Source organism: Balaenoptera musculus, chromosome 1 (genome assembly GCF_009873245.2).
Source record: "Balaenoptera musculus isolate JJ_BM4_2016_0621 chromosome 1, mBalMus1.pri.v3, whole genome shotgun sequence".
Lineage (NCBI taxonomy): Eukaryota > Metazoa > Chordata > Mammalia > Artiodactyla > Balaenopteridae > Balaenoptera > Balaenoptera musculus.
In genome coordinates this window covers 30,311,289-30,337,629 of record NC_045785.1, presented here as the reverse complement: position 1 = coordinate 30,337,629, position 26,341 = coordinate 30,311,289, and the positions used below count along the sequence as shown (strand labels likewise).

At 45.0% G+C, this 26,341-nt stretch overlaps 1 protein-coding gene across 1 annotated transcript in view; it reads left to right on the top strand.

The window, feature by feature from the left end:
- The first annotated feature begins 393 nt into the window (after positions 1-393).
- Positions 394-26,341, top strand: part of GNL2 (G protein nucleolar 2) — a 29,122-nt gene continuing 3,174 nt past the window's right edge. The window contains exons 1-15 of the mRNA XM_036862851.1: positions 394-671; positions 2,376-2,460; positions 3,780-3,874; positions 6,006-6,145; positions 8,752-8,936; positions 12,174-12,240; positions 13,369-13,527; positions 14,754-14,867; positions 18,742-18,870; positions 19,591-19,695; positions 20,482-20,640; positions 20,849-20,962; positions 24,159-24,619; positions 24,979-25,061; positions 25,640-25,725. Coding sequence (XP_036718746.1) covers positions 608-671; positions 2,376-2,460; positions 3,780-3,874; positions 6,006-6,145; positions 8,752-8,936; positions 12,174-12,240; positions 13,369-13,527; positions 14,754-14,867; positions 18,742-18,870; positions 19,591-19,695; positions 20,482-20,640; positions 20,849-20,962; positions 24,159-24,619; positions 24,979-25,061; positions 25,640-25,725 — 2,046 coding nt within the window. The 5' untranslated portion in view covers positions 394-607. The remainder of the gene's footprint in view (positions 672-2,375; positions 2,461-3,779; positions 3,875-6,005; positions 6,146-8,751; positions 8,937-12,173; positions 12,241-13,368; positions 13,528-14,753; positions 14,868-18,741; positions 18,871-19,590; positions 19,696-20,481; positions 20,641-20,848; positions 20,963-24,158; positions 24,620-24,978; positions 25,062-25,639; positions 25,726-26,341) is intronic.

Below are 26,341 nucleotides of genomic sequence, written 5' to 3'. Positions count from 1 at the left end.
GGGACCAGATCATTGAAAATTCTGTAGGGATAGCAAGGAGTTTCAGCTTCTCTGCCTCTCTCTCTCTCTCTCTCCTTTAAGGCTGAGAGTGATGATACGCTGTTGGAGTTTTCAGAAGGGTGACAAGATCTCATTGGTATTTGGCTGCTGTGTAGTTGGCCACTTTTGGAAGGGCTTAGAGGACAAATTCAGAAGATAATTAAACTTAATCTTCTGTCTTTGGCCTGGGAAGAGGCATCTACATTTGTGGGTGGACCCAACTAGGAGTTCTAGGCCGGGCGTCCAGGGAACTGGGCGGTTGCTACGGAGGGCAGCTTGGTGGTTGCTAGGGAGAGAGAGGGGCGGGGCTCGACGCAGGGCGACGTCTAAGAGGCCGGGGCGGGGGCGGAGCCTGGAGTGCGGCGGAGCCTGGAGTGCGGCGGCGCGCGCCTCGCGTTCGCAGGAAGTCGAGCAGGGGAAGGAAGGGATGCGAGCGGAAGTGACGTAGTCTCGTGCACGCGGTCTAGCGTGGTTCGGGCGGGTTGTTTCAGCCCGGCTTGGGAAGTTACGAGATCTTTTACCCCACGTAGGCCGGACCCAACGCTCCGGTCCCCGTCCCGTCGGCAAGATGGTGAAGCCCAAGTACAAAGGACGGAGCACCATCAACCCCTCTAAAGCCAGCACAAATCCCGGTACGGGCTGCGGGGCTCGCGGAGGGTGGGGCTTGGAGGAAGCTTGGAGGGAGAGACACCGGGTGGCCTTGCTTGGAGTGACCTCAAGCAGAGTGGCCTTTGGGGATGAGAAGGGAGAAGATGATTACTTGTTCATAGGCCCTGAGGAGGGCTTAGTCTTGGTCGCCTGTCAAGACTAGATGCCAGGCACCAGGTCTAAAGCCGGGAAAGTGAACACTCAGGCCTGGCAGCCTTGGGGCATCTCCAACTGTGAGGTGCAGAGACTGGGAAGCTCTGAGTTGGAAGGGACACTTAAATTTGACCTCTTCTTGGGTCCCTGTGTGTGTCAGGTGTTGAAGCCCCTCCCCCCAAATAGTTCAGTCTTGTATGAGTCCAGCTCTCCAGCTCAAGGAATTACTAGAAGTACTATAAATTAGATAAAGTCAGACTAAAAGTGATGTAGGCTGACCCAACTGGCCCTTTACACTTGGCCACACTTGCCTACCACCTTAGCTTTGACCATTTAAATGGGAAAGGGCTAGTAGATTTGTCTCTTGGAGTCATCCCATCCGGTAAAGTGCATAGAAAATGCTACAGATAGGTATGATCGTTTCATACTTACAAAAAAAAAACTTTCATACTTCAAAAACAAAAGATGTTTTTGAAGATGTGTATGAGTTTTGTTGAGGTTCCACCACAGAATGAACAAGATAGCCTTTGGGGGAGTCCCTTCCATTTGGGTTTAGTTAATAAAACATATTAAAATATGGCCTAAAGTTTTTGATTTTAATTAATGTTGAATGTTTTACCTGGACCGCTGATAAATTATTCAGTTTGTGTAGACTGACAGGGATCTGACAGTGTTAGACCTGAAGAGGCCCTTAGAGATCATGATGTTATAGGTGAAGAGACTGAGCCAAAATAGGAGAAGTGGCTTGTCACAGCTGGCACACGAAGTGAGCAGTAGAGCCACCAGTCCTGTGATTTCTGCCTGTTTTCTGTTGCATGACTTCAAGACAGATGACTTAAAGGCATCCCCACATGAGAAGCTAAGCTGGTATTACTATGCTAATTTGTCCTTCTCTTTCTCTCTGAGATGTAAGGCAAGAATTACTACCTATTTTGCTGTTGATAAAACTAAGATCAAACTTTAGGAAATTAAGAAACTGGTACATTAGGAACACTTATGTGCCAGAATCGTAGTCTTCGTGATGCTTTGCCTGTAGCAGGCACTCAGTATTTGTTAAACTGAGACCCAGAGGTAGGTGTCTTAGTGGTTAAGAGCACAGATGGTGATCTGATGCTTTTGTTCAAATTCTGGCTCTTGTACAAAAAATCTTTGTACAAGATGCTTGCCCAGTGTGCCTCAGTGTCTTAACCTGCAGAATGGGAATAATGCATCCCTCTTGGTAGGATTGTTGTATGGATTACATGAGATGATGCCTGTAATGTGGATAGCACAGAGCCATAATTAGTGCTCAGAAATATTACCTACTATCATTTTCAAACACAGTCCTACGGAGGGTTCCCGATTAGGTCAACTTTGTCATACCATGTAGCTTCCAGGAATGATTTTGTTGGAGCAACACGTGGAGAAAGTGGATATTTTGCGGTGAGGTGGCAGCTTGCCTGCTTTGAGTGAACTAGTTGGTGTGTTTGAAGCAATGGCTATACTTAGACTTGTTGACTATCAAACAGTGTGCATTCCACTTCTGTGTTTCCTAGATCGAGTTCAGGGAGCAGGAGGCCAAAACATGAGGGACCGGGCCACAATCCGACGCCTGAATATGTACAGGCAGAAGGAGCGCAGGTGAGCGTGGGCGCTGGTGTCCTCTCCTCTTCCCTTCCTGCCCTTGACTTGTAGCTGACACCTGTTAAGCCTTTGATATTCACACCCCCACTTTCCCCAGATAGGAGTAGTGTATTTTCAAATACCGTTTTATATGATAAACTGAATTTTGGGTTAAAGACATGCGTAGTAGGGGTTGAAATAGTGATTGTGTCACTGCACTCTACAACAGCCTTGTTCCTCACAGCCTCGGCCTCCACAAATGGCATGTTAAATCTCAAGGTACATATCTGTCCGATAGAAATCTGCTTTTTTTTAACAAAGCACGTAGGATGGTGTCATGAAAGCGGCCAGAAAACTTGTTTTTTTAATGACAAACTTTAGATCACAACATTGTGGCACTTGGAAACTCATCACAACTCAGTTCTGCTGAGGCAGCCTCTACCACAGGGGCTTGCTGAGTGTGGCATTTTGCGACCTGGTCTTATTTTGTCTTATTCAATTTGTTTGGTCTTATTCAATTTGTTTGGTCTTATTCAATTTGTTTGGTAATTGGCTTTTTCAACCATTCTAAAAGATGTGTCTAAAACACAAATGTCAGTGAACTGAATCTGCCTTAGTCACCTACTCTGCAGTTTGTTTTAGAATTTCGAGTTCCAGCATAAATCACCCTCTACTTAAAATTCATTTAAACCAGCCTTCAAATAATTATCCAAAAAAGACTCAAGTATGCGGTTTTCTTTTTTTTTTTTTTTTTTTAATTAATTTATTTATTTTTGGCTGTGTTGGGTCTTCGTTTCTGTGCGAGGGCTTTCTCTAGTTGAGGCAAGTGGGGGCCACTCTTCATTGCGGTGCGCGGGCCTCTCACTATCGCGGCCTCTCTTGTTGCGGGGCACAGGCTCCAGACGCGCAGGCTCAGTAGTTGTGGCTCCCAGGACTATTTGCTCCGTGGCATGTGGGATCTTCCCAGACCAGGGCTCGAACCCATGTCCCCTGCATTGGCAGGCAGATTCTCAACCACTACGCCACCAGGGAAGCCCGCGGTTTTCTTTTTTAAAGCAAACAAACAGTAAACAGATTTTTAAACATGGTCATTAGTTGTTATTCATCGAGCAAAAATCATTACGTGCTCTGTTGCAAAAGGTTAAGTGGCTTTGGGGCAATCTGTTTTGAATGTAGAAGTACTTTTTGTTTACCAAAATCTGTATTTCATGATCACTTAAAACTGGAAGGAGAAAAAAAAAAAGAGGTCCTTTTGATGGAAAGCGTATTCTGTAAACCCAGCTTTGCTGTAGCCTTTCTTCTGTTGTCAACCCAAATCTGTTATTTCCTCAATTCAGGAACAGCCGTGGTAAAGTGATTAAGCCTCTGCAGTATCAGTCAACGGTGGCTTCTGGCACAGTGGCGAGAGTGGAGCCGAACATTAAGTGGTTTGGTGAGTGTTGTCCTCTGCTACTTTTACCCTAGAAAATGTGCGCTGTATGGAAAAGGGTAGAATGTTCAGGATCTAAAAGGCAGGTATCTGGGGGCTTCCCTGGTGGCACAGTGGCTAAGAGTCCGCTTGCCAGTGCAAGGGACACGGGTTCGATTCCTGGTCCGGGAAGACCCCACATGCCACGGAGCAACTAAGCTCGTGTGCCATAACTACTGAAGCCCTCATGCCACAACTACTGAAGCCCATGCTCCTTAGAGCCTGTGCTCCGCAACAAGAGAAGCCACCGCTATGAGAAGCTGGCACACTGTAGTGAAGAGTAGCCCCCGCTCGCTGCAACTAGAGAAAGCCCGTGCGCAGCAACAAAGACCCAATGCAGCCAAAAATAAATAAATAAATTAAAAAAAAATAAATAAAAGGCAGGTATCTGGGGTGAGGGGAAATGCCAAGGACAGTATGAGAAAGTGATGAGATAAGAAGTCCCCACCATGAGAAAAGTCGTGGCGGTGGCTTCCATAAATGACTTCTTTTTGAAAAGAGCCCATCATTGTTCACCGTGAGTGAACCTCTTAGACAGATGAGATCATCCTTAATGACTAGCATTCATTAGAACGCTCCTCTCCTAATTTCCAGTCACCTGGAGAGGTGACTTTGAGAGGTGCCTTGCAGGTGTGTTTGTGCCTTTAGCCTAAAGTTCCTCTGAAACACTTTTTCTTAGTTGGGTTGTGTTTGGACTGAGTGACAATGAAAGGACCTCTCGTTGGTCCTTCCCAGGAATGAATAGCGTATCTCCAGAGGCCTTGGGGAAGCAGGATTTCTTCCTTTGGAAGCTCCACCTTCATCTCTGTCGGGGCTTTCAGCCTTTCCCTCAGCCACTGCCAGCTGTGTGGGCACAGCAGATGGTCAGACCGCATTCTTTGCCTGCTGTTTGGCCTCTGTTCTGGGGGGCAGATGGCAGCTACCTTTGCACATCTCATACGTCTCTTGGTGGGATTGGTACCCCCTAGGAAACTGCAGCACAGAAAAGTGTCCGAGAGAACTCCTTCAAGAGGCCTTTAGCATGGTGGCAAGGTCCGGTGACACTAGATCCAGTCCTCCTGGGTTTGAGGCCTAGTTCTGCCATTTCTGGGACCATGGTCAGGTTCTTAAGTTTGCTCATCAGTTTCTCCATCTGTAAAATGAAGATAAAAACAGCACCTATTTCGTAGGACTGTTGTGGTAATTAAATGTATAAATACTCTTATGTAAAGTGCCTAGAATAGTGTCCGGCAAGTAGTACAATAGAAGCTTTAACCGCTGTCATCGTCACCATCCCCACCAGCGTGGTCGTCTTCACCTTGAGTTTGGCATTTGTGCTGCAATGTGCTGTTCAGTGAATACAATCTCTCACTTCCAAGGTGTTCTCCAAGTAGTGTTATATAGTTTCATTTTGTTCCCTTGCAGGGCTTTGTTGATTAATAGTGCCTTCAAACCCTTATAACCCTAAAAACCAGAGCTATGACTCTTAGGTGCTGTGCTTTGGGATTCTCTGAGTATGCTAACTGATCAGCTGTGATTGGCTCCAAATTTCTTTGCCAGATCTAGCAGGAAGTAGGACATTTGTCAAATCTCAGTTCCATTCAGTGATGTTTATTTTTCAGTTTCATCCAGTCAGGAAATTGGACTTGGAAAACTATTGAAACCCTTTGTGTGTCTGGGTTGGTGGATTAGTTCTTAGTGTATGAGTGCAGGAGAGGCAGTTTCTTTGTTTTTTGGTTTCTGGGTTTTTCCTTCTTTTAAGTTTGAAAATGGCTACGTGGGATGGATGTGTCAGGTGTTTGGGTGAGTGAGGGCAATTTAAAATCTTACCTTTATAGCACAGGGAGATCATCTCGGTGTTTTGTGACCACCTAGAGGGGTGGGAGGGAGGGAGACGCAAGAGGGAAGAGATATGGGAACATATGTATATGTATAAGTGATTCACTTTGTTATAAAGCAGAAACTAACACACCATTGTAAAGCTCCAATACTCCAATAAAGATGTTAAAAAAAATAAAAATAAATAAAATCTTACCTTTCACCGTGTCCCTGGGAAGATGGAGGCGGAAGTTGTAAGGAGCTATTTATTAAACAGCAACATTCTTTTGTAAAACAGGAAATACACGTGTGATTAAGCAGTCATCGCTACAAAAATTTCAAGAGGAAATGGACATAGTCTTGAAGGATCCGTACAAAGTTGTCATGAAGCAAAGCAAGTTACCCATGTCTCTTCTCCATGATCGAATCCGGCCTCATGTAAGATGGAGGATGTCCCCGGCAAACCACGCAGATCCCTCTCTACCGTACTTTCCTCTTGTTTTTCCATAGAGAATAGTGCCTGAAGCAGTACTGATAAGCTTTCTGAGACTTCTCCTCTCACCTTTGTTAGGGGTCTCACCTTTACCATGAACCGAATTCTGTCGGAGAAGTTCAGTGGCAATAGTGGACCAAAGCACAGGCTTGGGAGTCAGGCCTGAATTTTAATCTTTGCTCTGTCCCTTACCTGCAGCCTTAGTTAGGGTTCTCTGCGAGCTTTCACTTCCCCGACTGGTAAGTCAAGGTGACCCCCTCCTCGGGTGACTGGATGCAGATGAAACATCCATTAAGGCTCTTGGCACATGGCGAGCACTTAGGCCACCGCTTACTTAGACCTAAAGAGATCATGGCTATTATCAATACTGCTTTTAAATGTTTTTGGTAAGCAAACTTGTTTAAGTGGTAGTTCCATCAAACTTTGGGGAAGCATAGAATTAGGATTGGGTTGGTGGGAGGGAGACTTTCAGCTTCTGGGAGCTCCTTAGAGAGTCTTTTCAGCTGAAGGAAAGGGTGCCAGTCAGATTGCTTGTTAATCATTGAAGTTAGAAGTGCAGTAAAGACTGAATCTGGCTTGAGTGGAATTAGTTTCACACGGAACCAAAGAAATGGCCTAATGCCTGCCTGCACATTTTTACTTGCTTTGAATAGTAACTCCCAAAAATGTACATACGTACAGCACAGAGCTTCAGTTCCAGCATGAGGAGGGGAAGAAAACACTGACATGCATACATGGATTAAACAGTTCAAAGAAAAGTGTTTACTTGCAGAACAAAGTAAAACCCAAGTCCTGGTTATTGCCTCAGGTTTTGTCAATTATGCTTTGTTTTATGACAGACTAGAAGAATGGCACCTATTAATGGAGTGACTGTTTTCTTTCAGGGAAGCACGTGAGTGTAATTCATGAACCACAGACAAGTTGCTCATTTCCTTTGTTCTCTCTGTCCTCCCTAAAGCCATCTTTTAACAAACTATTGAATCCTGTTTATGAGAAGAACAGAGAAGTTCTATTATGGATTTATTGCTTTGTTGCCCATGGCAGTTGTTCAGTGCTTCTAAAATTCAGTGCTTAAATGTCTGATACATAGAATGAAGGGCCCACAGCTGCAGCAGTTTGTATTTTGGTGCAGACGGGTACTCAGAGTAACTGATGAGTTTTCTGCTCTGTCCTTGAAGAAACTTTATCTGTTTTATTTTTAGTGCAATATCTACTACTCGTTATGAAATCTGATTCTGAGATTTGCTGCACGGTGGAGTCAAATCAGATACGCTTTTAACTTTTGCACATTCACCTGTATGTGCATTACAATTACTATGTTTCTGTAGCAGTACTACAGTGGAAATACTTTAACTTATATTGTCTCTGTATTTTAGTGTATAGACATACTACTACCTTGTACTTACTAAGGTACAGGTTTATAGACACAGATCCAGGTATAGTGTACATTATAGGTTGAGAGATTTTCAAGGATAATTTTGATCATAATTTTCCCAGTGACATTAGAACCTAGTTCTAATGTAAAATGTGACTGTTCTGTTCGGGGATGTTCCCTTGTTGGAGCGTAGTGAGTAAAACTAAACTGAGAGATGGGTTAGAGACTCTGATAATAGCTTAAGGATCTTTAGGAGTTGAAGAGGTGTCTTTCAAGTTCAGAAGCCACTGGGTTGTTCTCTCTTCCGCGTTTCGTAGCTGGTGCTTACAGAGGAGCCTGTACTGGGGGGCAGAGGGTGTTTGTTTTTTTTGAGGATATTATTCTCTGCCGGCTGTTAACATACTGTTACGTGATAGATCCTAACTCAGAGTTTGACTTTCATCCTGCTTCAAAAATTCCTCTGCCCGTAACTCCTTTACAGGCACATCAAGTTCTAGTTAGGATCAGGTTCCTTTTATCACATCTAAACTCTTATTTTGGACTTTTGCTAGATGTTTTTCATCTGAAGACTTCGCATGTGCATTTAATAAAAACGTTACCTAAATTAGGGAAAATGTTATCTGAAACTAAAATGCATCTTACAAAACAAGCAATTCCTTTTAGCCATGAAAGAAATTAACTTCCAAGAAAAAGTTGGCATTTACAGTTGGTTTAAAAAAAAAAACACAAATTTGAGCATGATCGTCCTTGACAAAAATCTGTGAATTTGGCGAATTTTATGCACTTGTTTGAAAGCTAAAAAAAAAAACAAAGGTCAGAAAAAAGTTAATTTTCAGCGTTGTAGCCGTAATTACATTTGACTAAAGTTTATGATAAATGAAATAAAGCAGAGTTTTTGGCAGGTCTTACACACAACTATTCATATTTGCTTTGACTATTTGTATTTTGTATTTCTCCAGGAAAGCTTACAGAGCTTTCAGAAGAGGGGAACAAGTGCGTTTGCTATTTAAATAAGGATTTCTGTTTTGAAGTCAGGCTGCATCCGTGTTGTAGATTTTGGTATGGGTTGAGCTTTGCAAAAATGAAAGCAGAAAGCCTTTCCCAGATAGGTTTTGAACTTTTTGCTTTTTCTCAGTGCTTTGCTTAGTGTTACCTGTAATTCTCCTTTCTCTTTAGAACTCAAAGGTGCACATCCTTGATACTGAAAGCTTTGAAACTACATTTGGCCCTAAAGCACAGAGGAAGCGACCAAATTTATTTGCAGTTGATATGCAGTCACTTATAGAAAATGCAGAAACGTCCACTGAGAGCTATGACCAGGGGAAGGATCGTGACTTGGTAGCTGAAGATACTGGTGTGAGGTACAGTTTTAAAGTTCATGCACATCTCCTCATTTGCTCTTCTGCAATAGACATCTTCTTTACAGTTATTTACCTGCCAGAAGCTCGGTGATTTATCTCATAGATGGAGATCTTCCCTTAGACTAGAAAAATTAGTGAAACTGGTTGGGGCCAGACTGAAGATAATTTAAGGTGGCTTGTTTACTACTGGTCTCTTAATTCCCCCCCAAATAAAAATAAATAACACTTTCTTCATAATAATAACAGTATATTCTATCATAGACACATTTTTAAAATATAGTTAAATTGGAAATACAACAAAAAGAAAATAAGCACTCATAATTCCACTACTTATGTTAAGCATTGTTAATATTTTGGTGAATATCAGGGTTTACTCTGGACCACTGGGGGTGGGGGGAGTTCACTGATATCCTTTGAGGTTTCTGTGACCCTCTGAAGATAATATGGAAAATTTATGTACATGCATAAAAGAAGTGAGTTTTGTGGTTTTTAGAGAAGGGGAGGAGAAGAAGGATTCATAACTCATCATACTTTCATAGGGGTTCATACCCAAAGGTCAAGGGTCAGTTAAGGATATATATGTATATATATACATTATTCTGGACGTTTTTATTTATAAGTATAGTACTTTAAGACTGTATTTTAACTTGCTTTTATTTTAATATATTTTTCTAAATTATTAAGAATATATTTCCATGTCAGTTCTTAGTCAACAGCAATATAATGTTTCATGTCAGAGTAGGTTTTTGTTGTGGCCAGTCCCATGGTTAGACATTTATGCTGTTCAAAGTTTTCCCCTATGGTAAACAACTCTAGGGTAAAACATCAATGTGACTAATTCTTTCTCATCCTTAATTGTTCCCCAAGGATAAATTCTTAGGGGAAATGACGTCGAAGAATATGCAGTTTTTTGATAGGCGGCTGCCTTATTACCCTCCAGAAAGGGTTTACCAGTTTAGTTCTCCTGGTTCTCCCGCATGTGTTCCTGAGGTGCCCTAGCGGAGAGGTGCTGTCCCCTGCCTGCAGTGCCACTACCTTGGTGCTGTCCTCAGTCCATCGCTAGCCCTGGGCCTCCTAGACGTCAAGTCAAGCCGCCCGAGGCCAAGCAAAAAGAGGCAGCGAGTTCATTTATTCTTAGAACTATTTGGACTTTGTATGCGTCTGCTGATTTGAATTTTTTCCACCTCCAAAGGGTACAGTCGGCAGTGGGGGAGAAACAAAACTATTTTTGTTCCAGGGACATTGGGTAAATGTCTTTGAGGCTAATAAATAAGCAGATTCTCAACCTTATCAGGAAAGTTTCACTCTTCGTGGGAGCTGTGGAGTGTGGATTATGGTTCAGATTCCTTTTCATAATTCTCTGTGACAGACTGCCTAATTATAGTTGCTTTTGTTTTTTTAATTAAATTTATTGTGGTAAAATATACATAACAAAATTTACCATTTTAATCTTTTTTAAAAATTATTTATTTATTTTTGGCTGTGTTGGGTCTTCTTTGCTGCGCGCAGGCTTTCTTTAGTTGTGGCGACCAGGGGCTACTCTTCATTGCGGTGCTTGAGCTTCTCATTGCAGTGGCTTCTCTTGTTGCAGAGCACGGGCTCTAGGTGTGTGGGCTTCAGTAGTTGTGGCACACAGGCTCAGTAGTTGTGGCTTGCAGGCTCTAGAGCACAGGCTCAGTCATTGTGGCTCACGGGCTTAGTTGCTCTGTGGCATGTGGGATCTTCCTGGACCAGGACTGGAACCCGTGTCCCCTGCATTGGCAGGCGGATTGTTAACCACTGCGCCACCAGGGAAGTCCCATTTTAATCATTTTTAAGCATCCAATTTAGTGGCATTAAGTACATTCACATGGCTATGCAACCATTACCACTATCCATTGCTAGAATTTTTTCACATCATTCCAAACTGAAACTCTGTACCCATCCAGCACTGATTCCCCATTCCCCCCTCTCCTCAGCCCCTGGCAACCACCATTCTGTTCTCTGTCTCTTATGAGTTTAACTTCTCTCTTAAATAGTACTTCATGTAAGTGCACTTGTACGGTATTTGTCCTTTTGTATCTGGCGTATTTCATTAGCATAATGTCTTCAAGGTCATCCATGTTGTATCGTGTATCAGTACTTTATTTGTTTGTATTGCTGAACAGTATTCCGTTATGTATACGCGACATTTATTTTTATTCATCTGTCGATGGGCATTTGGATATAGTCATTTTTTAAATTAAGTCTAATTTTGGTCCGTCTACAGCTAGTTGTTTTTTTTTGTTTCGTTTTAATTTTTATTGGAGTATAGTTGCTTTACAATGTTGTATTAGTTTCTGCTGTACAACAAAGTGAATCAGTTATACATATACATATATCTACTCTTTTAGATTTCCATCCCATTTAGGTCACCACAGAGCGTTGAGTAGAGTTCCCTGTGCTGTACAGTAGGTTCTCATTAGTTATCTGTTTTATACATAGTAGTGTATATATGTCAATCGTAATCTCCCAGTTCATCCTACCCCCCCTTCCCCCGTTGGTAACCATAGGTTTGTTTTCTACATCTGTGACTCTATTTCCGCTTTGCAAATAAGTTCGTCTGTACCATTTTTCTAGATTCCACGTATAAACGATATTATACGATATTTGTCTTTCTCTTTCTGACTTACTTCAGTCTGTATGACAATCTCTGGGTCCATCCATGTCTCTGCAAATGGCACTACTTCATTCCTTTTTATGGCTGAGTGATATTCCATTCTATATGTGTACCACATCTTCTTTATCCATTCCTCTCTCGATGAACGTTTGGGTTGCTTCCACGTCCTGGCTATTGTAAATAGTGCTGCAATGAACATCGGGGTGCGTGCTTCCTTTCGAATTATGGTTTTCTCTGGATATATGCCTAGAAGTGGGATTGCTGGGTCGTATGGTAGCTCTATTTTTAGTTTTTTAAGGGACCTCTATACTGTTCTCCATAGTGGCTGTACCAATCTACATTCCCACCAACGGTGTAGGAGGCTTCTCTTTTCTCCACACCCTCTCCAGCATTTATTGTTTATAGATTTTTTGATGATGGCCATTCTGACCGGAGTGAGGTGATACCTCATTGTAGTTTTGATTTGCATTTCTCTAATAATTAGTGATGTTGATACTAGTTTTGATACCGCTTTCCCTTGGCACATGGTTTTTTCCCTGAAACATCCTTGTAATCTTTATAGTGCTTCATTTGCTCACTTTGGGTCTTTTCTTATTTAGAAATGAAGCCCAAGAAGAGATATATAAAAAGGGACAGTCTAAAAGAATATGGGGTGAACTCTACAAGGTAAGACTTTAAATTCTATCTCACTGAATGGTTCCTTTGGCTTTCATGATCTTATATGAGAAAACTGACTTGGATCTATTGAAGCTCTGTCAATACAAATTCCACCTCCAGGATGGATATGGCCGTGCACATACTACCATTGTTCTAGATAACTGCATTTTTTTATTACTCATATAATAGTAACAACCACATTGCATAGATTCACATATTCTCTGTTAATATTTCTTTGGATTACCTGCTAAATGATATTCTTGTTGAGATTCATTATACATGGTTAGAGCTGCATGAGAATTTTTGAGTTACTTAGTCCAGCCCTCTCATTTTACAGATGAGAATTCAAGTCTAGAAAGCTTGAATACCTTCCCCAGCTTACCCAGGTAGTTAGTGCAAGAGGCTTTGTGTCTCCTGAGTCCTGGTCTAGTTCTCTTCAGCCGGCTGAGTTTTAGGTCCACACTCGAATAATATTCTCGGTAACGAAGACTTTCAAGCATAGTCACATAATCAAATAGTAACATGATAGGAAACTAGTACCATGAAAGCAAACAAACTTTTTTAGTTTTTTTATAAAATACTCAAAACCTATAACATGGAAACTTAGAGGTCTAAGAAGTAAATGAGGGACTACCCTGGTGGTGCGGTGGATAGGACTCTGCACTCCCAGTGCAGGGGGCCTGGGTTCGATCCCTGGTCAGGAAACTAGATCCCACATGCATGCAGCAGCTAAGAGTTCGCATGCCACAACTAAGGAGCCTGCTGCAGCTAAGGAGCCCTCGAGCCGCAGCTAAGACCCAGTGCAACCAAATAAATAAATGAAATATTTTTTTAAAAAAGAAGAAGTAAATGGTTCTACTCACTAATGCATAGCAGTCGTGAAATAGACCGGTTTCATCCAAGCTAGTTCTATTTGGAATTCAACAAGTTTCAGATACCCACAGGATGAAAACAATTTTTCGAGTACTGATCCCTGGGCTTTGAGATTAGCTGCCACCACCTGCTCTCCTCATAAGACTGTTGAGAGGTTATCTCTATTGTTGCTTTATTTTTCCCAGGTTCCCTTAAATGTCTTCTCTCTTTCATTTTGCCCTTGTACTCCTGTAGCAAGTCACTTTTGCCTCTTTGAATTTGCAGGTGATAGATTCATCAGATGTTGTAGTTCAAGTTCTTGATGCTAGAGATCCAATGGGTACCCGTTCCCCTCACATTGAGACTTACTTGAAAAAGGAGAAACCCTGGAAACACCTCATTTTTGTTCTTAACAAATGTGACCTTGTTCCAACCTGGGCAACGGTAAGTACAGTTGCTAATGCAAAACAGATGACCAAGGCCACACGGCTTGTGCAGGCTCTGAGTTACCCATGAATAAGTCAGTGTCGTGGTCTCTAGGATTTGGGGCAGCAGTTAAGGTGTTGCACTATTGAGGGTGTAGTCATTCAAGTGTTCTCATCGAAAACAAAACTAAAATGGGCTTCATTGATGTTGGGCAGTTACCTTTTTTTAAAATTTTTTTTATTTATTCATTTATTTCTGGCTGCGTTGGGTCTTCGTTGCTGTGCGCCGGCTTTCTCTAGTTGTGGTGAGCAGGGGCTGCTCTTCATTGTGGTGCGCATGCTTCTCATCACGGTGGCTTCTCTTGTCGCAGAGCATGGGCTCTAGGCGCGCGGGCTTCAGTAGTTGTGGCATGTGGGCTCAGTAGTTGTGGCTCGCAGGCTCAGTAGTTGTGGCGCATGGGCTTAGTGGCTCCGCGGCATGTGGGATCTTCCCGGACCAGGGCTCAAACCCATGTCCCCTGCATTGGCAGGCGGATTCTTACCCACTGCACCACCAGGGAAGTCCTGGGCAGTTACCTTTGACCCTTGGTGGTTGGCAGTGGGACAGCTGCAGTGCCCATAGGATGAACGGTGTGCGCCCTTCAGAAGGGGCGGCTGCCGAGGCCCCAGGTCTGTTTCACATTATGTTAACATTAGTTGCATTTAGTAGCAATGAAAGCATTTTTGGAATATTGTTTTGTGTTTATAAGACAAAAGACAGGCTTCCCTGGTGGCGCAGTGGTCAAGAATCTGCCTGCCGATGTAGGGGACACAGGTTCAAGCCCTGGTCTGGGAAGATCCCACGTGCCGCGGAGCAGCTACGCCCGTGTGCCACAACTACTGAGCCTGCATGCCACAACTACTGAAGCCCATGGGCCTAGAGCCCGTGCTCTGTGACAAGAGAAGCCACCGTGATGAGAAGCCTGTGCACCGCAACGAAGAGTAGCCCCCGCTCACCACAACTAGAGAAAGCCCCTGCGCAGCAACAAAGACCCAATGCAGCCAAAAATAAATAAATTAAAAAAAAAAAAAAAGACAAAGGGTCAACTGTCATACTTGAAAAAAATATTTCAAAGAATTACAGCTAACATTTTCCTTAGACAACTGTGTATTTGAAGTACCATCCTGTTATTCAAGCTCTGGTTCTTCCTATGTTGTAAATAAACAGCTCACAGTTTACCAGCTTCTTTTCTTTTCTCCCTTTAGAAACGATGGGTTGCCATCCTCTCCCAAGATTACCCGACACTTGCTTTCCACTCAAGTCTTACTAACCCCTTTGGCAAAGGAGCATTTATTCAGCTTCTGCGGCAGTTTGGAAAGGTATTGCGACCTGACCTGTCCCCCCTGCAGCTGTGGGTTTGTGTGAGAATTTCTCTTCCCAGGGTGTGTCAGAGTTACCAGCCTCACCTTCCACATCTTCTCGGTAGTGAGGACAGTGTGTTCTGGAGATGTGAACACTCACAGAGCCTCAGGATTACAAGGGATTCTGAAATACTCTCTAGCTCAGCCTGTACCCCCATCCCTGACAAACGTCGCTTCCCTTTCTGCCGTGTCCCTGGCACCGGATGGTCCACCCTCTGCTCGGTGATGACGACGGGCCCCCTCCCCACACTGTGTCCCCACTCTGGGCTCCCGGGCTGTGCATTTCTCTTCCCTCTGCCTGGGAGGCACCCTGCCGAACTCCAGCCTCTGATCCCTGGTCAGGTGCTGGTTCCTCAGGGAGGCCCTGAAAGCACACGTTCTTGAAGCTTCATGTTCTGTACCTGCAACTTTGTATTTGTGTGTTCATTTAATCTTACCTGGCTTCTAACAAAGGACACCTGTCCTCTGTCCCACCCTTCCCCACTTCCCAGAAGGAGCTCGTCCAACTCGTAGCTGTTACTTCTGGTATTTTTTCCGTATTTTTTATGTATGCTTATGAATCTATTTCTTCATCTCACACCCCCCTCAGTTTTATGTATTTGTTAAGTTCCTACTATGGAAAATGAGGGTTAGATTTCCTACCCCCGTCCTCCCTCTCCACTCCCTCTGTCCTTGTACGACATTTGGCTAAACTATTACTCATTTAGTGTTTAGGTTATTGTGACTGAAGTGTCAGTCCTTGCTGATCCACAGTGCTATGATTGTAATTCCTTTCTAATAGGACCTTCTGTTTTATCTGGTGTTAATTAGCTCCGTTTTATTTGTCACTGACATATCACCAAATCCTCTGGTAGCGTGGGATCTTTCAGAGTGTCTGGCGCCTCCCTTGCAGGTGCACCGGCTGCTCCCCGGGCCGCTGCTGGGTCTTCCTGGGACTTCCTTTCCCCGTCATCCGAATGCGGGATTCCCGTGGCTGTTCCCTGTGTTGCCCTTGTTCACTGGATCCCTTTTCTTTCTTGGTTTACTCCTTCCTTTTTTGTTTTTGTTTTTGTTTTTTTTAATTTATGTATTTATTTATTTTTGGCTGTGTTGGGTCTTCGTTGCTGTGCTTTCTCTAGTTGTGGCGAGCTGGGGCTACTCTTCATTGTGGTGCGCGGGCTTCTCCTTGTGGTGGCTTCTCGTTGTGGAGCACGGGCTCTAGGCCCATGGGCTTCAGTAGTTGTGGCACGCAGGCTCAGTAGTTGTGGCTCTCGGGCTCTAGAGCACAGGCTCAGTAGTTGTGGCACACGGGCCTAGTTGCTTCGCGGCATGTGGGATCTTCCCCGACCAGGGCTCAAACCTGTGTCCCTGCATTGGCAGGCGGATTCTTAACCACTGCGCCACCAAGGAAGTCCTACTCCTTCCTTTTGATGGAACATGTTTTCCAAAAGCCTTCTGAAAAGGAGTGCTTAGAAGGAACATTTTTTGAGACCTTGCATTCTGTAAATTTCTTCATACTACCCTCACACCATTTCTTCTTAGAATGTTGAAGACACCACATTGCATTGTTTTCTGGCTTCCGATGTTGCCATTGAGAAATCTGAGACCGTTCTGACTCCTAATCCTTTGTGGCTGAGATCTTTTTTGAAAAAAATTCCTGTTTTACAATGTCCCAACGATGTGCTTTAAGGTGGGTCTTTTATTGTTCAGTGAGCTAGGCATGGATGGGACTTTTAGTCTGTTATTTGTCCTATACTGTTTTTTGGAAACCACCCCACGCCATGCCCCCCATTCATCTCTGTTCTTGTTCAGGAATTTGGTTTTATCTCCTGGTTTAATTCTTGAATTTTCATTCTTTTTTTTCTGGCCTCGCCTCGCGGCTTGTGAGATCTTAGTTTCCTTACCAGGGATGGAACCCGTGCCCCCTGCAGTGGAAGCGCAGAGTCCTAACCAGTGGACTGCCAGGGAAGTCCCAATTCTTGAATTTTCTTATCTTTTCTTTGTTTCAGTACATTTATGACATTTTACCCTATTTTCTGGGAAGTTTCCTTGACTTGATCATTTAGCTGTTCTTTCGCCAGATTTATTTTGCCTCTCACTTTTAATTTGTAATTTCTGAAAGCTCTTGTTTATGAATTGCCCTGCTCCCTTTTATAGCCTGTTCTTGTTTCACGGATGCACTGGCTTCTCTGTCTCTGAGAACAATGATAGTGGTATTTGGAAATTTTCCTCTACATTTTCCTACATTGACACTGTTTCCTCCAAGTTGCTGTTTTTCTGTCTTTTCTACTAGAGTCACACTTCAGATGTCTGGTTATTCTTGGTTCTCCACTCATTTAAGAGTGAGCCACCAAAAAAAGGCTAAATAGACTTTATGCAGAGGGTGGGCTTGTTGAATGAGAGATTTCACTGTAGGTGACTGGGCAGAAACCCAGTATTTTGTTGGGGGACACTCTAGATGTCAGTGTCTGTAGGATGGGTTTTTTGTTTGTTTTTTGTTTTGGCCGCACTGCACGGCATGTGGGATCTTAGTTCCCCAACCAGGGATCGAGCCCGTGTACCCTGCAGTGGAAGCATGGTGTCCCAACCACTGGACCACCAGGGAAGTCCCGTCTGTAGGTCTTTACTCCTGGGCCTGTGAGTTTCCCTAGAAAGGAGTCTTCCTGTCTCCAGCTTGGGCGTATATAGACCTGGCTGCCAGGGTTCTGGGAACTCAGTGGGAGTAGGAGCCTGGGGTTGTACTATTCAACATTTAGACTTTCAACTAATCACTCTGGGAACACTTGCTTTCAATTACTGTTATCTCTAAATCTAGGGTCCCTTTCAGGTCTGAAAATTAAAGATATTTTCAGACATGCAGGGTTTCAAAAGAGTCATTATCTCTCCTAAGGCTCTGGGGTAGAGAAGTTGGGCACCCATGCCAGGCGAGGGAGGGGAAGGAGAGGTGTGACTATTTCTACAGACGGTCCACTGGTCAGTCTTCTGGATTTCAGTCCCACCCTTAGAGGGGTCTGTACTGCTGATTCCCAAGGTCTTTCGTGATTCATTGGCAGTATATTTGCTGCACTTTTAGTTTTTCTACCTTTGTAGCCATGTAGCTTTCATATTTTGTAGTGGGCCAAGTTAGATACTACTTTTTAACTGCTGGTCTTCTGTTAACATCACACATTAGTTTGTTCTGTCTCATCTCCAGCGCATGCTTTGGTTTTATATGTTTGGCTCTATGGGTGTGTGTGTGTTAATTCCCACGGCTGTGGTTCCGGTGGAGTTCGTGGAGGGAGTGAGGTGGGCAGGGGTGTGCAGTCCACCGTCTCTAGTCAGAAGTCCCCATCCGTTTGTAAACTCTTCCTGACCTCTGCCTCTTTGAGACTTTCACCCAGTGATCTAGCTTTTGAAGCTGCCTTTCTTTTCTTTTGTTGTTTAGTTTTAGCAGTGAAAATGCAAAATATGTTGTGCAGAGAAGAGGAGGGATGGGTCTTGGGATTTCGGTTGCTGCATCTGCTGAGGTTCTCTTCCCTGAAGACGTTTTATCAGTGGATGGTGTTCTTCTAAACTGATGACTAACAAGCTATTTCTTCCTTTGTTTCTCAACCTACATACTTTTAACCTTAAAACATTCAAGAATAATTGCACATGAGTGACCGAGGAGCTAGCTGACTCACCTCTGATTTATTAATGAGTATGTGTATGCAGCCCACGCAGACTGTGCAGGTGGGGTGTGTCTGGGTTTTAAATCAAGTCGTAGCAATAGTTTTGTACTGTATTCTTTATGGTAGCAAAGTAACACAACCTGTTTGTCCCATGGGATGTTCACTCTGCGTGTATGTGGTGTGTATTCTTTTTTTTTGAACAGTTGCACACTGACAAGAAACAGATCAGCGTGGGGTTCATTGGCTATCCAAATGTTGGCAAGAGCTCTGTCATAAACACACTGCGCTCCAAGAAAGTTTGCAATGTGGCCCCCATTGCAGGTGAAACAAAGGTATGTCTGGCTCGAGGGGGTCTTATTTACTTTGACTTATTCTATTTCCATGGAGGGTGATAATTCAGGACATGGAGATGTCTATCTGCTTCTCTTGGATGAAGATCACCATTGGGAGTTTAGCCTCCATATAATAGTTGGCAATGTCCTGGAGCTGTTTCTGCCCTTTTCAATAAGGCTAAGAGTACTTTGTGTGCCACTGCCTGGCTTTGGCATGGTTTGGTATGTGCCATTTGAGTCTGTTTTAAATTGTCACTCCAACCTTCTGCTTTGATAAACAAAACTAACCCAAGAATATTTGGTGCCTGGGTTAAGAAAGAAAACTCAATTTTAGGGTAGATTCTGTTGGTTGGGGGTCCTACCCTGGAACACAGGGTATTTGGGAAGCACCATGGTTCTGCTGAAAGGAACAGGGGCCAAGCAGTATTAATCTTCCAGGAGTACTTTTAAAAATCAGAAAAAGCTTTACTGGACATTATTGCACAATACTAGATGGAGATCCTGCCTCTGCATTATTTTTAGACCCTTAGCTGTTGGAAACGATAGTTTATGCCTCGTGGAAGTGCCTCATGCGCGGCCCAAAGAGAGGAGGGGCTTTGGAGCTTCATTACCCAGCAGGTTGCTCCTCTCTGACCCCTACCCGCCTCTCTAGTTTCTTGAGCATCAGGGGTTTGTGAAATCGCTTTCAGGGACTGACCTGGGGAAGTCTCTGCTTTTTAGGTCTGGCAGTATATTACCTTGATGCGCCGGATATTCCTTATCGACTGTCCCGGTGTGGTTTACCCGTCTGAGGACTCAGAGACGGACATTGTGCTGAAAGGAGTGGTGAGTATTTTGGTCCCGAGAGGCTCTTTGTTTGCCTTTTGGGGCCAGCGCTCTGTGGGGAACTCTGGATACCTTTGCTTCTTACTCATTCAGCAGACAGTTTGGGGTCAGCCTGTCTGACCAAACTAGAGGAACATGACACTGAACAGGGCAGTCTCTCCATTCCACTTAAGCCTGTTTGAGGAGTTAGTGGAACCGTGGGCATATCTGGTCAATGTCATCCCACAAAAGAGTTTGTCGTTTACACACGGGCTCCAAAGGGAAGCACGGCCTGTTTATGTTTAGTGATAATTCATCTTCATGGGTTTATGGGTTGAGTCATTTTGGAACTCGGTCATTTCCTCACTTGTTTCTGAAGACGACCGAGAGCTTTAAATGGTTCCACTTAACCTTAACCAGTGCTTCTGGCTATACATCCTGTGCAGTTCCTCCCCTTCTTTCTTAAACTATTCCCTTCTCTTTGTGTCCTGGGATGGGTGGACTTTTAACCATTTCTGCAAGTCAGTAGCACGAAGGGTTCCAGTTTAAACTACTTGCGGAAGTCACACCGTCAGTTTGTGGTGAGCCGGGGTTAGAGCTGAGTTCTGGGCTCCGCGGCTGTGGTCGGCTTTCCATGGCACTCCTTTCAGCCAACTGCATCTCGCCACCTCCAGGACAAGCTCCTGCCAGGCCCCGCTTGCTTTGAGGCATTGAAATCTGTTTTCCGATATGGTTACAGAGAACACTGGGAACTTCACTCCTTCCATAATCAAGTTTGTAAGCAAGAGCTTTCCTATGAACATTTAGGTTCAAGTTGAAAAAATTAAGACTCCTGAAGACCACATTGGTGCTGTACTTGAACGAGCAAAGCCAGAATATATCACCAAGATGTACAAAATTGATTCTTGGGAGAACGCTGAGGACTTTCTTGAGAAGCTAGCTTTCCGGACGGGGAAGTTACTGAAGGTAAGCTAGGATTTGTGAGAATTCAGACTGGGACGTGCTGCAGGTGTGTGCGTGTGTGGTGTGGACCTTTTTTATATGCATGTGTGAGCAGTATGAAGTGCGAAACTTGGCAGGTAGATGGTGCCAACTGGGACCGCCGCCATGCTTCCAAACCAGGAGGTGGTTATGTTGTTTGAATTTAATTGGGCCTCTTCCTGCGACATTTCAGGGTGGAGAGCCTGACCTGCGGACTGTGGGGAAGATGGTCCTCAATGACTGGCAGAGGGGCCGGATTCCTTTCTTTGTCAAGCCGCCCAATGCAGAGCCCCCTGTAGCCCCCCAGGTAAGAAAAGGGTGGACCCCTCTCTCAGGAAGCATGGTTAGTGACCTGGGTGTGGTGTGTCTTTGGACCACCATCTTCTTCCTTTAGGGTAGAACTTTCAGCTGCAGTGTCTCCCATCCCAGGGTGCCACTGCTGTGACCTGGTGGGGGGGTGACCAGGAAGTAGATGTATGATAGAAGCCTGAGTATAAATGCCAGTTTTCAGGGCCTTGAAAAAGGAGGGCTTATTCAATGTGAGTGCTCTTGTGGTTTTTGTGTCTTTTCTTCTGCTTGAAGAACAGGCATTTCCAAGATTCTTTTGTTTCATAGACATTATGCCCAACCATGTGCCAGGAACTGGGAGCATAGGAATAATTAACATGGTCCTTGCCCTCAAGAAGCTCGTGGTCAGGTGGGAAAGGAGAGTGGTACAGTGGATGCTCAGGGAAAGTCTTAGGTTTGGGGCCTCTGGGCTAGATTGAAAAGCTTCCCTACTGTTCCATGTCCCTCCCCCCGGCAGTGGACTGCTCAGGGCTCCAACTTTGGCACTTTGCCTTTCTATTTCTAGGGTCTTTTTCAGAGCTCAGCCAAGTATCTTGAAGAAGTGGCTTTAAGTTCTGCTTCCATGCTAGTCTTTTGGGTCCATATTTCTCTGGTTTTCTCTCACTGGGCTCCATTCCCAGAGTTTCCATTGTCAGCTATAAATTTCCAGTTGAATATTTTCTCCAACATTTCAAAATCAACATATCTGAAACTGATGTTACTCAACCTTTTCCCTTCTCCCCACTAAAACCACCAAACAACCAGTACTGCGGGACGAGGCCCTGCCCTTCTGCACGTACACACACACACGTGCACACGCACGCATACACATGCCAGTGGAGGAGTATTTGGTGTTTTCTGATACCAAATAGCTTTCAATTTTCCATAACCGTTATGCAAGCCTCTGACACCAACTGGGTGTCCAGTAACTGCCAGAGTTAGTGCAGACCCCACAGGTTAAGGGCTGAATCCCACAAGACTACCCCAACTTCAGATGCCAGCTGCAGATGGGGTTCTCAGGCTACCCACGCTTCTACCCAGCTGGCTACAAATTCAGAGGTTCCCAGGTTTGATAATTTGCTGAAAGGACTCACGGAACTCAGGAAAGTGGTTTGCTTATGACTACCGGTTTATTACAAAAGATACAAGTCAGGAACAGCCAAATGGAAGAGGTGCATAGGGCAAAGTATGGGGTAGATGGTGGTGTGGAGTTTCCATGCCCTCTCCAGGCAGGCCACCCTCCCAGCACGTCATTGTGTTCACCAACCCAGAAGCTCCCCAGAGCCCATCCGTCCTTAAGGGTTTGTATGCAAGGTGTGTAAGTTCAGCCTTCATTACGTAGGCACGTTTGACTAGATCATCAGCCACTGGTGATTGAACTCAACCTCCAGCCCTCTCAGCAATTGCTTGGGCTCTCCGGTGACCAGCCCCCAGTCTGAAGCTAGGTCCCACCACAGTCATCTCATTAGCATAACTTAGGAGAGGGGCTTATTACAACTAACAAAAGCAAGACACCCCTGTCTTAACCTGGGAGATTCCAAGGGTTTTAGGAGTTCTTGTGCCAGGAACTGGGGGTCAAGGACCAAATGCGCACTTTTATTGTCCTACAGGGAGACACGTAGTAAACAGATATGGATGTAACGTACTGATTGCTGTGAGGGAGGCTAAAGCAGTGTTAGGGGTTTGTGGGAGACAGAGCAGTGCCTCGTACGTGGGGTGGTCAGAGATGGCCTCTGAGGAAGTGGCCTTTTAGGGGGGGCCCTAGTGATGGGGGGCAGGAGCTCCGCAGGTGTCACGAGAGGCGAGCGTTGCAGGCGTGGGGAGCAGCGCACCCGAGGCGGAGCGAGCCTGGTGTGTCGTGGCTCTGGGAGGACGTCGTGGGCGGGCCACGTGGCCGAGGCCTCTGACCCAAGGAGGCCGCCCCTGCGCCCGTGTGGCCCTGTGCGGGAATGGTGGCCTTGCTCTAACTCTTCCTCCACGTCTGGTCATTAAGTTGAGATAGTCAGTGTCCGTCGTCCCCGGCCCCCGCTCCATGACTCTCCTTTCCTCTTTTTGGTGGTGGCAGCAACCCCCTTGAGAATCCAAAGGCTAAAAACCACCTTACCAGAAAAATGTGCGGAAACGTACATACGAGTTTTGTATAGTTTCCTGAATTTCATGGATTTCTGATGCAGTTAGTGCTTCGCGCAGCCCCCTTTGCCTTTGGAAAATCCCTTGAGTTCTGCGCGCCTCAGCTGTGAGTGCACAATGGCGTCAGCCGCCAGCCCACGCTCCCTCCACCCCTTCCCCGAAACAGGCCTGGCCTTTGAGTGTTGGCCGCCTCAGGGCTCGTTCTGAACTCCGAGGAGGTTCCCTCCTCTTTCCTCACACCCTTCCTTCCTTTGAGGTGCCTCCTCAGCGCCTCTCCTCTGCCCTCACACTTTCTAAACTAGCGCTGCGTTCGCCCTCAGCATTCAGCTGGGCCTTCATTCTTCTGTTACGGTGTGTGCTCATTTGGAATTACACTTTTTTTTTTTGGCCATGCTGTGTGTGGGATCTTAGTTCTATGACCAGGGATTGAACCCATGCCCACTGCATTGGGAGCACGGAGTCTTAACCACTGGACGGCCAGGGAAGTCCCAAGGTGTGTGCTCATTTGGGATGTGCTTTCTCAGCAACCCCCATTCTTTGCAGTCCCCAGGAACAGTGTAGGGAACCTCCCCTGTCTACAGTGTAGAGTTGACTGGTTTTGATGGCTAAATACTCTTAGGGTTGGCGCATCCTTTGGGACCGTAGCTGTATTCCTCTGATCCTTCCATGCTGGGTTCAGGGTTTAATGCACGTTGACTTAAACTAGATTAACAGTACGACTCAGATGTGCATGTTTTCGATACTTGCCCTTAGTCCTGAGAAGAGGACTGCCTCATTTGAGAGCAGGGTGTGTAAGTTCAGAAATTCAGCAGGGAACTCTGCTCAATATTCTGTAATAACCTAAATGAGGAAAGAACTGAAAAAGAATAGATACATATGTATGTATAACTGAATCACTGTGCTGTACACCTGAAACTAACACAACATTGTTAATCAACTATACTCCAATATAAAATAAAATTAAAAAAAGAAAAAAAGAACTCAGTTTTCATTTTCTGATTCCATTTCTCTCCCCACCCCACCCCACCCCTTTTCGGCCTGACTAGCTTCCATCCTCCTCATCTTTGGAAGTTGCCACAGAAACAACCCAGAACAACCCAGCAGAGGAAGTCACAGAAACTGTAGGTGAGGAGTTGGAATCCATCATTGAGAAGGAAAAAGAGGAGCCCGGTCACGGTGGCGCCGATTCAGAAATGCAGCAGATTCTGGCACGGGTCCGGCAGAACTTTGGCAAAATCAACGTCCTGCCTCAGTTTTCTGGGGATGACCTCGTTCCTCTGGAGATGTCCGATATTGATGAAGAGCTGGAGAGCCTTTCTGCGGAGAGGGAGGAGGAGGAGGAAGAAGAGGAACACCAAGGAGACGAAGAGGAAGAGTCTTACGCAGAGTCCCAGGAAGGACACGCGGGAAACAACACCAAGGCCGTTATTCAAGCCCTGGATGAAAAGATTGCTAAGTACCAGAGGTTTTTAAACAAAGCCAAAGCTAAGAAGTTTTCAGCAGTCAGGTAGCGTCCTCATCTTCTCACGAATTGCAGTTTGCTCATTCCTTTCCCAGAAACTTGCCATGAGGATTGGAGCAGTGTTTTTGTAGGGCAGGGGAGGGTATTGCCGTTTTTTAGAAGTGATCTGTACGTTTTTCAAATTCAACTGCCTGAAGTATGAGAAGCTTAGTATTGATAGTTCTGTCTTTTACATATGCCCAGGAGCCGCCAAAACAATGTTGCTTCTACCGATGGTGTTAACCACGTGAAGGGGAGCGGGGTTTCGTTAATCTGTGAGCTTGTCACGGTCCCTGCGTCAGCGCCTGTGTGGGCAGTGGGGGGGAATGTTGGACGGCTTCATTACTCTACTCTTCCCCTTTCAGAATATCCAAGGGACTGAGTAAAGTGGTTTTTGCAAAATCCGAAGAACAGAGAAGAACAGTTGAAGAAGATGTAGAAGATACAGGTACAGTTAAATTATTAAAATCATGTAGATGTGATTTGCATCTTTAGAACGTTGGGGAATCTAAGTTTAATCTCCAAAGTATCTCTTGTACTGTCATCCACACAGATATTTATCATATCTGGCAGGTAACCCTGGTTCCACTTACTGTTTATCACACAAATTCGCTTTTCTTCTTTTTATTCTGCACATGTCTTGGGGTTAAATGGGTGATTTGGGAAAATTCTTCTAAAAAAAGTACATTATTAACATTGTAATCTAAGGGTGGGTCCAAAGACAAATTTTTTTCTGGGGGGAGGATGGTTCATGTATTTATTCTTTATGTGGTTGGACTACTAGCTCCTATATTGAGTGTGTTTTCAAGACAAACGCAAACCCCGCCAAGGCCACTCAGCGCCCCCAGGTCTGGCAGCCTCCAGGCTCGTCCTGCTTTACTCTGCTCTGCTCCCCACACTCCCTTCCCACCGGCCTCTGCCTTCTCCTCCAGCACATCAAGCTCATTCCCACCGTAGGATTCAGACACATTTTGAATAACAAATTCCTGTTTCTTTCCTCTGTGTGTGCTTGTGTTTCGTTTCCAGCACCTACCAAAAAGGGAAAGAAGAGGAAGGCACAGAGGGAAGAGGAGCAGTCAAACAAAACTCGCAGGACGCTTACATCTAAGGAAGTATGTACTTTGGTCTGAAACATCACCCAGGTGTAGAGAGGGGAAGTCCATTTCTTAAGACTCACTCTTTCAGAAACTAACGGTCTAGAGTTGAAATCAAGAAACCCCAGTCTTAAGTGACCTAGTTGAGGTCAGTGAAACAGGACCAAGGAGTGAGCTGCTGCCTGAAGGTCCTTGAGTTTCTGTCTTGTTTTAGGAATTCCCGATCACTATCCTCAAGCACGTGGACTACTGTTTGGAAGAGTCCGCTGGGTTTATGTGGCCTCAGGGAAATGACATGTGAGCAGAGCTGTGTAGGCAGACAGATCACCGCCTTCTGTGAAGTTCAGCTCTGTAACTGGGCCCTCCAGAGCTGGAGGGGGCCCTCTTCGGAGGTGGAGAGCTTGTTATCAGAGTGATCAGCCTTAGACCAGAGGACCGCTTGTCAGGAGCTCAGGAGACAAGATTCAAGCGTTGGATGAGGGTTGGACCAAATGACAGTCTGTAACTTGGAGTGGTCACAGGTTACGATGGAAGTGCAGACTTGGGTCTGTGAGGTGAACTCTCCCTCGTTGGCGCTGCTTCCAGTAGTTGTGGGAGCAGCGTGGGAATAGAACACAGAGAAACAAAGGGGCCT